Genomic DNA, 12,303 nt, shown 5'->3' with positions numbered 1-12,303 from the left:
TTTTGTAGGAACATACAGTAAGCTGCTAAAATGTGAATAATGGCCAAGTTCTCCCTGGCAGAGTGTTGCTGGGCAGTGGTGGGAGAACCCTTCCTCCTGCTCTGGCTTCGTTGTGTCCCTAGTTTGATGGGTGGGAGAAAGGAATAAGAGGACTGTCAAGTATTCACTTACTCAGGCCACCACTTTACTGTCAGCCTAATTCAAGCTCAAGATGTGCAAGACATCTGCTACACATTCAAGAAACGATTACCAAAATAGCTTTGTGAGGATGTGTGTTGGGTGTTACAGGCCATGAGCAGCATTAGGAGATGGGCTCTGCTTTTGCTCAAGGGACTGGCAGGGGCATTCTGCCTTAGATTGGTGCTGAGGTGAAATTGATGCTGAAGTGGGTGGCGGAAGCCTGAGACTTTATCACGCCCTTAAGCAGGAGGAGTGTGTGCTTTGCTAAGCTTGAGCACCTTACTTGGTTAAAAAGTGAATCTGCTGAGTTCAGTATAGTCTCTGTGAAGGGAGAGCCTTGTCCAGAAAGTCTTCATCTAAAGAGTCTCTGAATCTGGCTTGCCTTTGAAGGAATCTCTTTGTATTTGTTGACTAAAAAGGCAAATTGGTCTCTAGCTTTCAGTTAGGTGTGAATGAGGGTGAAGTCAGGCAAAGTGGCTGTACTTGGATCCCCACTTTTTCTGAGGCCCACAAGTCAAGTGCTCAGCATCTGTTGGTATGTGAGAGTTTCCCATAGAAAACATCACAAAATTAAGAGTATGTCCCTCATTTAAAATCTGAGAAATCAGCCTCTCTATAGGATGAAAGGTGGTAAATTTCACTTCTCTGCTGTGAACTCCTTGGTGATGCACTGATATCTTGTGAAAACAGGGTGCCTCCCATGCTGCGACAAGGCTGCTGGGTTTACAGGATTTCAAAGCTGCCAATACTGTAAAAATAAATCCCGATGCTCCCCAGAAGAACGCTCGCTTTCTAACACTGGAAGTAAGTGAACGTATTCTCTTCTCTCGTGGTTCCTTTCTTCACGCAGGGGTCTCACCAGGCTTGCTGCTCTATTAAAGAGCTGGACGCCTTCAACAGAGCAAGTGAGATTAAAGTGGATCCTGACAAACCTCTAGAAGGTGTTCGGCTAGCTGCGCTGCAGGTAACAGCACCTTGGCACCCCTGAGGAGAGTGGGACAGTGGTGCAGCACTTGGCAGCATTTCCTGGTCAACGCCTGCTGTTTCTCTGGCAGGAGCTTTACCGGTCCTAAGCCTCGTGAGGTTGCTCATGTAAGCATGTCTTTGCCTTTTTGGAACATGGTGAAGGTGCAGGTAGGGTTTGGGGAAATTAACACTCCTGTGGAGCAATAGCTGTTTTGCTGTCATTGTATTATTATTCCCCGAAACATGTAAGGTAGCCTTGCCTCAAAATGCCTTACATTTATCACAAGATGAATGTGTAACAGGCTTATCTCAGACCTGTGCATGGTCATTGGCTTGTATGTGTAGCTCATTTGTGGACATCTATTTCTTAAATAAAATCTTGTCTGCGATTTTGCTGTGCTGGAGGGGATTAATCTACAAGCACTACACAGTGAACAGTGCTAACTGCTCTGTAGCAAATAAGATGACTGACCACATAGAGACCTATGGGACAGTAAAAGTATTTCTTGAGTGTGGAATGAGCCCCTTTTGATGTGATAACTTCTTCTGTTACACAGGCAAGGAAGACTTTGTTGGTTCCCACACCACGTCTGAGAACTGGGCTGTTCAATAAGATTGTTCCACCTTCAGGTGCAACTAAGGAGATTCTGCGAATATGTGCTACGTCTCGGGTAGGAAAGAAAAATGGGGGAGGTCTGAATTAGCTTGTAAGAGTGTTGTGTTACGATGGGCCAACTAGAAGTTGGAAAACCAGATGCTACCTGAAATATTGTTTTGCTAGTATGTCACTCCTGGATTTGTGTACATATCCACCTTTTTTTTTTTTTTTTTTTTTTTTTTTTTTGGTGTTGGTACTTAAATCATGAGGAAGTTTAGTCTTTTTGCTATATTTTATTAACAGAGTGTTATTGATATTTTGTGAATGTTTTTTGGAATGTTACGAGCAACTTTCCTGGCTGACTTGATATCTTTCGGTTTCTATCCAATAGTACTCCTGTATTCTTGTGCAGTTTTGAGCTAGTGAACCCTATAAGGAATATTTTCGTGTTTACAGTTTTTGCCTAATCTGGTCGACAAAATATTAGCTGTTACTAAACAGGAAAGATCAGTTGTTTTAGATTCCTAAGTCTGAAGAAACACTAATTCTGTCATTTGCATGAGCTGAGGTGCAAAAATGTGTGAACAGATTTCTGTTGAACTGTGGTATGTTGCTGCCCTCTGCTGTTAAAATTTCATACTGTACCGCTAAGGCGTTTGGCAGAGAAACCTGCGTTGCCTTATACTCATCTTTATGTAACATGGAAATGTAACTTGTACAAAATGAATAGGCCAGCTATATAGGTTTTATTTTGTTCTTTATGTCCTGCTAAAGGCAAAAAAGTTCTACAGTAATCCTGTATATACCTGAGGGTTGGAAATGGATGGTAATTAGTGTCAACTGTCTTTGTTGGAGCTTCTGTTAAAGTCATTAACTAATTAAGCTTTTCAGAGTTGAAGAGCACTTCTGAAAGAGACCTTTCTCTTGCCCTGCTTCAGGCCTCATATCTGATTTGTGATCTTACCACCATGTGTCTGGTTTTTTTCACCTCAACCAGGCGTACTAATGAATAAGTGCTATTAGCGGTTTATATTTACAGAGCACTGTGCGAACAATTCTTACCACTGCTGTGAAGAGGATAATGAGCATTATTACTGATAGGCAGCCACAAATTACTGATCTCTTTGTTTTTGTGCTCTACACAGAAGATATTTGGCTTTTTACTGTGAGGATTAACTTAGCACAAAGCTGAACTGGTGTGAGGAGGATTTGCATTACACTGTAAATATGTATTAAGAGTGAATGAATCATGAGATATCTTTCTAATTAAAACTCTCATGTTTGAAAGGCCAAGTAAACACCATTTGCAATTTCTGCAGCTCTAGACAGAGTTTTGTTAGGATGTTTTCTTTAGAGAGGAGCCCAAAGAGGGGTGGGTGGGAATGAGGGGGGAGAGAGGGGAAGGAGAAAAGGATGACTGGACTATGTAAGGTTTTTCTCGCCACTTGTCAGAAACAGTGTGGTTTTCTGTTCATCAGTGTCTTAGAAGGTTACAGAACATATAGACAGCTTTGGAAGGTGCTTTTAAAGATACAGGTGTGGAGAAACTGGCTGTGCAGTGGATGTAGTGTCAAATGGAGAAGGGTCCAGCTTGTGTACCTGGTTGTGCTTCAGTAAAGCATTTTTGTGTGACTTCAGACAAGCAGACTAAATCTTTATGCTGTATCTGTCTGTGTCTAACTTTGTGAGAATTAACTTAAGAATTTGTAGTGCTCTGATATTCCTCACAGGCATGAATTTACATGTTATGACTTTAAGTTAGTAGTAGTATTAGTAGTAGGGTAGGAAGTGTCATTTTCCCTCACTTTTAGAAATGGATGCCCAATAAAAGGTTTCGAAATACAATGTTTTGATCCTAAATAAGTATCCTTGCTTAGAAAAGTGCCCACCTCCCTTAACTCTCTTTGAAGTGTGCCAAAATTCTTGGCCCTGTAGTAGGGAATGTATTCTAGGATTCCCCAGAGGATAACTTTCCAGACATGTAGAGCTTGGCTATACATGGAAGAAACACTTTGAAACATGGGGAGTTATTATCAAAATTGGATTATCAAAATATTCTGGATTTCGGCCTCACTGGTTGGGAGACTCTGCCCTCTGCAAACCAAAAATTATGTTTTTCTTGCAGGGTATAAAAGAATACAGCGTGCCTGTAGGTCTTGATGGGAAAGCACGAGTGGACTTGGTTGTTGTAGGATCAGTGGCTGTTTCTGAAAAAGGTAAGGCCAAGCCTTGTAAGCTTTTCAGGAGGAGGGACTTAAGTCGCAATTCACAACGTCAGTAGGCTATACTACGTGTTCCTTTTGGCAGACCCAAACATATCTTTGGAATTGAATTACAGTTAGAGTTCTGTCTCTTCTGCGGGACAAGTCACTGGTCCCAGTCCAGACAGGAAGAATGAATGCCTGCTTTACAACAATGCTGCCAGGACTTGCCAGGCAGACAGCAGTGTGGTTTAGAGCATGCAAGCCAGTGTTTTGGCCTGCAGTAGAACTGTTCAGGCAAGCAATTTTTTATTTCTCTTTCTTTTAAAAGAATCAGAGGGCTCCCTGTTCAGAGGATCTGCTGTGCTCTCACAGGGTGTGTGAAAGGACATGTGTTACAACTGCTGATTCAGTACCTATTTGGGGATCAGATTTTGTATTTTCTAATATTTTGAAGACCTGCTGGTGGCGAAAAGTTTTCTACTGACGTTATCCATTGCCTAAAAATAAAATGCTCTTTGTGTGTGTCCCAGGCTCCTCTTTACCCACATGAAGTTAACCTATGTTTGACATGAATAGAGGGTTCTAATTACAATGGGAAAATAGGCTTCTTTGTTTAACTGAATTGGACTAAATGTGGTTTATTCTCAATGGGAGGCTCCTGGGATCCTTTAGGAGTTCGTTGAAACAAATGTTTTATTTTAATTTTAGTGTGATTACAAGGAAAGTTGCATTCTGTGAGAGACACTGATCTGAATTTTTCCCAAGTTACAACTCTGTGCCTGGTTCATCTGCTGCAGACTGCTTAGTTTAATTTCATGCTTTTGACAGTTACCAGCCTTTCCACTCTGCTCCTTCTGTGTTTACTATCACTGTTTGCTTTTCTGTATTTTAGGCTGGAGAATTGGAAAAGGGGAAGGTTATGCAGACATGGAATATGCAATGATGGTGTCAATGGGTGCAGTGCAGGCAGATACACCTGTAGTTACTATCGTGCATGACTGTCAGGTAAGTTAAAGTGTCCATTCTCAGGTGACAACTCAGAACTGTGTGCTACTGAATGATGTGTCTGAAAAAGAGACTTGGAATTATGTTGGTGTAGTATCTTTACTTTGTTTCCACTGTCATCGACGGATTTTCATATGTTGTGAGACATCAGGAATCGTGCACAATTTTGGTGCATTTGTTTTTAACAACTTAACAAATCTCTTGTTCCTTGTAGGTGGTTGACATAGCAGAAGAGCTTCTTGATGATCATGATTTAACTGTGGATTATATACTGACTCCAACAAGAACTATCAAGACTAATTGCAAACGACCGAAACCTCAGGGAATAATATGGCATAAGGCAAGTTACCTCTGCTAACAACAGCTTACTGGTATCGACATTCTGTTAAGTCCCATTTTTACATATAAACACATTTGTTGTATTAGAAATAATTGTAAAAGGAGCAGATGTGTTTGGCATTTTTAAGTGGTAATGGTGAGGAGGAGGAATATATTCCTGAAGCTGAGGTTCCTGTATCGAGTGGATTATAGGGTGAGAGTCACTGGAAATGTCAGTCATGGATTTTTAAGATAGACATCATTTATTGTTTGTCTTATGTGTTTTATTCCTCCGTGCTCGTTGGAATTGGCTCTATTTGTTTTCTGGAGACAGTACCATGGAGAAAACTTTATGGCATTAGGCTGTGTGGAATGGGTAGAGTATGTGCTGCTCTGGTTGTGAAAGAAAAGCGTGATCTGGTGGCTGGTACGTTGCTGTTTACATCGTGGATGTATGGGATTCACTTTCAAAAGACAGATGAATTTGTGGCTGGAGCTTGTTTTCAGGTGGAGGAAAAGGGACTTTATATTGCTTTAAATCATGAATCATTATTTATTGATAAATATTGGTTTATGGGTTTGGCTCGCCTTACCACAAGATTGTCAGAAACTTTAGCAGCTTCACAAATAGTTTCAGAAAAGCATTTAGTGAATTGTTTTACTGGAAGTTCATGCTGGGAAAACTTTGTCATTAGATTTTTCATTCCTAAAATCATCCAGTTAGGGAGCAGATGCAATCCTCCATGATTAAGTAACAGTAGGAACTCTGAAATGAGGAACAGTATAGCCATGTCTTGCAGAAACCACAGAGGAATTACTAGTGAATGCTTCTAGGGAAATCAAGAGTTGTTTGTTAAGCACTTGCCAACCAGCAGAAAGAGTTAACTTTGTTAAGGTAATGTATCTGCAACAAACAATTCTAGCCAGTACTATTTTTATTCCCATGGTGAGAGAGTATTTCATGCTGCCTGTGGTTGAGGATTTGAGGCTATAAATAAATAAATAAAAGCTCTGTCTGTACTAGTGCATTTTTTCCATTCAGTTATTTTTGAATTATAATTTTTTAGGATATTACTGAATGTAATTGTTTTGAAGGCCTACCCCTTGTGCTCCATCCATCTTGCCAACATACTTTTGATCAGTCTGTCTGTCTTAGTGTCAAACTTCAGTCTCAGTAAGTGGCCTTGCTAACACTTTTTTCTTTTTTTTTCTGTCTGATTCCCTTTAGCAGCTACATTTTTCAAAGATATGGGGAGCACAGTCTCTTGTAGGTGCTGTTGAATTTTTGTGAAACTTTTGCCACTCGTGAAAAATTAGTCAGTCCTGAGAGATATATAGAATTTGATGTTACTTTTGCATTTCTTTGCTTCTCAGAGAAAAAAAATCAAGATCAGTATTATAATATATTAGCATTATTCTTTCACAGGGAGCTGAACAATTTGTGTATGTTCCATCTGTGGTTGTGGTGGTAACTATGATCAACTCTTGCACAGAGGGTCTTGGAGGTGGGAGGTCTGGTTAATTGACAGGGTGTTAAAACTGCAGGATTTGATACAGGTTATTTAAGTGTTTGTCCTTTGACTTTTCCTGTCTGCTTCTGCATACTTTCCTCATTCTTTTCTCTACATCCTTTTCTGCTTCAAATCCTGGCTTTACTGGTGCATTCCTGTTCCTTATAACAAAACTAAATGAACAAGAGGTAGTGAGTAAATAAATAATCCACTTCTAAATATGGTGTTTTGTCAGCAGCAAGTAGCTTAACTTTATTGTTAAGATGTGTGACGTGTAAACTACATTGCAGAAAAGTTCATCCGTCAGGAACATGGCTGGATCAAGCCAAGAGAATGATTTAAGACCTTAAATTAAAGGTGTTTGCAAACATGGGATTACAGCTAAGGATTGTTGTAAAGGATGTGCTTTCCTGAAGCTGTTAAGATAAATAGCTATTAATACATACAACTCTTTTCATCTGGAAAGAGGTAACAAGGTACTTCTGCAGCAAAGTGCGTGTCTCCAGGCTGGATTTCAGTGCTTGAAGAGGTACTGCATTTTCCTGGAGTGTTTTTGTTTGCTATGTGCTCTGTAGGATCGAAGTAGTGTCAGATATGGGAAAGGGGTAAATAGGTGTTACTCTGTGAGTAAATGATTCACGTCTGGGGGTAATTGGGACAAGTTGCCCTCAGTTGCCTCCTTTCAGTTCTTCTCAGTGCAGAATTCCCAGCTGAGCTATTTCTTGCTGTCGAGGTAGCATGTTTTTCCAAACAGGAAGATGCAAATTACTTGCTGTGATTTTTGTCACAGAAATGCTGATTTAAAGATTTCCAAGGAAGTATAAGAGCTACAATATTGTTAATACCAAAGAAGCATTGTGAAAATCAGTGCTAGGCACTCTAGAAACACTTCTAAATACAAAGGCAGTACTGAAGTGTGTATGCGGGTAAGTTTTCTGCATCCGAGTTCAGGGTTTTGAAAAATCAGTACGTGCTCTTGGAGGACAGTGAGAGCTGCTAAGAGCTGAGCGCTCTGGAAAACTTTATTTGGATGCCAGTGGAGAATTATTTGGCTTCATCTGTCTTGAAAATCTGACCCATTGTTTCTGGGAACTCTAAATTCGTGAAACGACTTACTTTCTCATTTAGTATTTTGTATGGGTAGCTGCGATCTTTATCTGTGACACTGTCTATTATATTTGTCAGAATGATGAAGTTATTTGTGCTGTGCTTATTTTGAATTGAAATGATACAGACAAATTAAAATATTTGGGGTTATGAAGAAGGAAATTAGAGTAGTTGGTGGAAAAATCACTAGATTCTAGCAAGCATTTCCTTCTGTTTCTTTAATCATTCTTTTGCTGAGAATTTTATAGAAGTAGGAAAAATTTTTCCCAAAATAAAATTGACTTGGGGAAATCCCTGCATCTCATGTTGCAAGAGTTTAGTATGCAGTGGCAGAGATGGAAACTGCCTGACAACAAACAGCTTTTGATTCAGGTCTGTGATAGAATGTTTGGAAAGTAAAATGATGTGTTAAAGCTCAAAAAATTCACACGTTCAAGCTGGCAAAACCTTTAGCAGGGATGCAGTGTTGCCATCAGAAGAAAGTTGCTGTTAGTTTAGCCAAGGTTTGGTTTGGTTTGGTTTTGTTTTGTTTGTTGGAGGGATAGCGTGAGCAGGGCATGCTTCCACACGTGGTTAAACATCTCAACACCTTTGCAAATCTGACCCTTGCTTGAGTCCACGGAATCAGCTTTTGCTGATGGATTCCAAATGTGGGTTGCATAAGTTTCTCCTGAGGGACACTAGCAGACTTCATGGGCTGCCAGCTCCCAGAAATATGCCCTCGGATTGCCTGCACATATTTGGACATTTTGTGCAAATGGATGATAAAATGTTCGACTGTGCTGGCCGTCCTAGCTGTCTTGGCTTTGTCTGTGCTTTAAACCCCTGTGAGCTCAGTGCTCTTTGAAACAAGCAACTGATTAAGGAGACAACGTGAGAAGTGGGCTCTGTCCTGGAGGCCTTTACGAGGAGTCTAGGGTCAGATGCCCCCCAGGATGGGCAAAGATGAGTCTTTCAAACACCTTCTGCCTACCAGCCTCCACACTTGGAAGGGCTGGTGGATCTGCTGTAGTAAAGGTTGATTGGTCTTGTTCACAGGCTTCCACAGCAGGGCAGCAGCAGCATCATCTGTCTCCACCTTGAGCCACGTGTTCTTATGTCAGTTGGTGTGCGTGGATGGGTAGCTGTGTGAAGCAGAATTAAACAGCAGACCTAGCGTGCTCTCCAGTCTATAGCTCTCCTTCCCTCATGTGCCGTACATCAGAACTGCACCGCCTCTGCTGCCAGGGAAATCAAAATGGTGTTTGGCTTGGCCTGCACTGTATCAGGGGTCAGCATTACTCATTCTGTCAGAGGACAAACACATCTTTCATTTTCCTCAGGAAAATATTGAAAGTGGCCACGTTCACTGTTCTGGAATAACAGAGGTTGAAGAGAGCCCTGATGTTCCAGCAGAGATGTTGCAGAAGTCCATCTGCCACTACGTTGTTTTGGGACCAAACCAGGTGTCGTAAGAGTGGATGCTCAGAGTTAAGTGCTGGGAGATTTGTATTGGCAGCCAGCATCCAAGACTCTGTTTTCTTCAGGTTTCTGTCAGAAAGGGGCCACATTTCCCTTCTCAGCTTCTTTCCCATAGCCCGGTAATTGTGTGCCAGAAGAATTCATCTACCCTGCTGTCCTCTTTCCCCAAGGCTCTCCCAGCCATGGCAGGGAGTAGGCAGGATTGTTAAATGATTAATTGCCTTTGGTGAAGTTATTTTTAACCTGAATTGCTTCAGTTACTGAGTTTATAGTGCAGACCCACAAGCACTTCTGTTGGCCAACCCCAGAGGGCTGAAGTATGGAACCGGCCTGGGAATTGGTGGTCAAGGGATAATAGGAAACTTCTTCAGCTGGCTTCACTGCCAAAGCCAATCATTTAGCTAAATCCCAACACTCAATACAAAGTTTACAAACATCAATAAATGGTTTGGCCTTGATTTTATAGGGATGGGGGGAGCAAGGGGAGAAGCTTCTGCCACTGAGTTTGCCCAGGTCCACATAGCTGGATCAACCAGACTTGGGGTAAGAACCCAAGTCCCCTGAATCCTGGTTTAGCCTAGAGCAGGAGGCAAGGCTAGGGAGGAGTGACCAGCCGGCACAGGACCAAGAAACGTGCAGCTTGTTTGAAAGAGAGGAGGAATATCTTTGGCGTCTCTCCACATGGAACTAAATCGTTACAATCCTCCACAGCTCACAAGACAAAAGAAACTTTTTGCATGATCATAATTAGCAACACATTGTACTACCACAGAGTTCTTTTGTGTGCTGTTTTGCAACAGAGCAGAGCAAGCTTCTTCCTCTCCTCTGCCACTCACCGCCCCCTTTGCCCTTTTGGCTCTCACCCCCTGCACCCCAAAAAAGGTAGTGAATTGGTTTGTTGAGTTGGAACTCTGAAATCCCAAACTGAGTTTCTGCCTTTCCTTGACATAAAAGTGGGGAAAAATAGGGAAGGACTTGAAAGCTTTGGCCCAGCTGAAAGACCCTCCTAGATCCCAGGGAAAACAGCCCTTAAGGTAAATTCTCTCTCTTTTGTGGCAGAAGGATGTCAGTTGACAGCGTCTGAACTTCTCTAATGTAGGTTTTTTACAGAGTGTTTTCAATTACAGACAAATCTGAGTGCCAAATCAACTCCCTTTTTTTCTTCAGTACTGTTATCTCTACAGAGTGCTGAATTTAAGGTAATGATAGGTTTGCCTTGCGGGTGGTTTTTGATGAGCAGAGCTCCAGCTTTTGTAGAAAAGTAGATCATAGCCCTTACAGAGATGTATATGGTGTTGTAGCTACATTGTCCTGAGTTTGCAGGGAGCCTGAAATGGTATCTCAAAGAGCTCCAGTGAGATGCCAAAACTGCTGTTCACTCGTGAGAGGAGAGGCCATGTTGAAACCTGGCCAGTTGAAGTCTCTTAGAGTACACTGGACCTTGGATTATCTAACTCCTCTCCTCGATTTGCCCTTGAAAGACTGGGATTTCCAGAGATCCTCCTCTCAATGCCCATCTCTTTGATTCCCTTGATCTACAAAGTGGTGAGGGTTTGCTTTTGGTAGCATTGATCTTTCTGACTAAAAACCCAGTCCATGCCTTGGGAACTGAGTTTAATTCCAGGGTGAAAGGAACTGTATGTACACTTGGTAAGAGGTTGAGGTTGTGCTTTGGGACCAGGAGTAATTAGTTGCATGAGAATAAAAAAATGTTTTTCCTGTTTGGTTTAATTAGCATAGAGCCTACATTTCACATAGAAATTTGACAGAGGACAACAAATGTTCCTAATTGTTGGCCAGTAAAAACAAAGTAAGATGGCTTCAGCCATTGGTTTGATGTTGTATCGCCCAGGGAAGGGGAGTTTGCTGTCAAACAAAGCAGTCTGAATTCTTGGCTGAGAAAAACAAATTAGTCCAAGAATCCGCAGAGCGATAACTTTTCAAAACCTGAAAATGGCATGTACCTTTCAGAGTGCGGAGTCTCCCAGAGCCCCAGAGGAAGTCCTTGCCTCTCTGTACTGGCTGCCAGGTCAGGTCAGATTTGTTCAGAAATTGTTGTCAGTCATAAAGTTTACTTGTTTAAAGGGCCTGATCCCAAACACCTTGACTCTGGGTCTGCGATGTGGCAGAATGGAGGTGGCCTCTGCCTGTACTCGTTAGTTCTATTCTGCTGTTTGATATTATATTAACAGGACAGAAAATGGACAGGCTTCATGTAGATTATGTTTTTGTTTAGTTTCAGCCTGAAATAAAACTTGCTTGTTTGGTCTTCAGAAGAGGAGCCCTGGGAACATTTAAGAGACTGCTGTTGTCTGGCTTTGCTGATACCTAAACCTAACATTGCCCCCAGCCTGTCTTCAGTTTCTCTTGAGTCGCTTCAGAGCTGGGCTACTCTCCCTAGAGATCTGTAAATTTTAGACTTTATGTGATACATCCAGATCCAAACTCACTCTGACTGTAATTGTAGAACCAGGAATTCAGGGGTTTTGAGGTGAAAGAGATCTGTGCTGGGAGATCTGTAGTCATATTCTAGCCAGGATATGCTGGTGCTAGTCCACCACAGCGTGTGGAGGAGTAGTGGCTCACAAACTTGGGCACAGTACCCTGCTAGAGTGGCTTTCTCACACTGTGTGGGCCACTAGCTTGGGTCCCTGCTAGCTCAGGCATCACTTCCCTAGGCTCTATTTTGCTCTCTAAATTTAAGAATTGGATCTTGTGTTGATGGATGTTCTGCTTGTCCAGCAGCCAAGTACGAATTATTCCTCTTTCCAACTGCAGTCTGCAAGCCAAGAGCCAGACCACATTAGCTAGGGAACCACTGTGTTTCCTGCCAGTCTCTGAGTGCAGCCTGGGGCATCTCATGCCTGAGATGGATAGGGTTCAGCTGCTGAGAGGAAGAGCCCTTCCAGAAAAGCTGCTTGTGAACTGGGGATGAATGGAAGGGGATAGAGGG

At 42.0% G+C, this 12,303-nt stretch overlaps 1 protein-coding gene across 1 annotated transcript in view; it reads left to right on the top strand.

Moving 5' to 3' along the window:
• The first annotated feature begins 880 nt into the window (after positions 1-880).
• Positions 881-12,303, top strand: part of MTHFSD (methenyltetrahydrofolate synthetase domain containing) — a 12,833-nt gene continuing 1,410 nt past the window's right edge. The window contains exons 1-6 of the mRNA XM_010088049.1: positions 881-924; positions 1,030-1,144; positions 1,704-1,817; positions 3,870-3,960; positions 4,841-4,953; positions 5,168-5,293. Of these exons, the coding sequence (XP_010086351.1) occupies positions 881-924; positions 1,030-1,144; positions 1,704-1,817; positions 3,870-3,960; positions 4,841-4,953; positions 5,168-5,293 (603 nt within the window). The remainder of the gene's footprint in view (positions 925-1,029; positions 1,145-1,703; positions 1,818-3,869; positions 3,961-4,840; positions 4,954-5,167; positions 5,294-12,303) is intronic.

This window comes from Pterocles gutturalis, unplaced genomic scaffold (assembly GCF_000699245.1).
Source record: "Pterocles gutturalis isolate BGI_N339 unplaced genomic scaffold, ASM69924v1 scaffold50241, whole genome shotgun sequence".
NCBI classification, from domain to species: domain Eukaryota; kingdom Metazoa; phylum Chordata; class Aves; order Pterocliformes; family Pteroclidae; genus Pterocles; species Pterocles gutturalis.
This window is presented reverse-complemented; position numbering and strand designations above follow the sequence as displayed.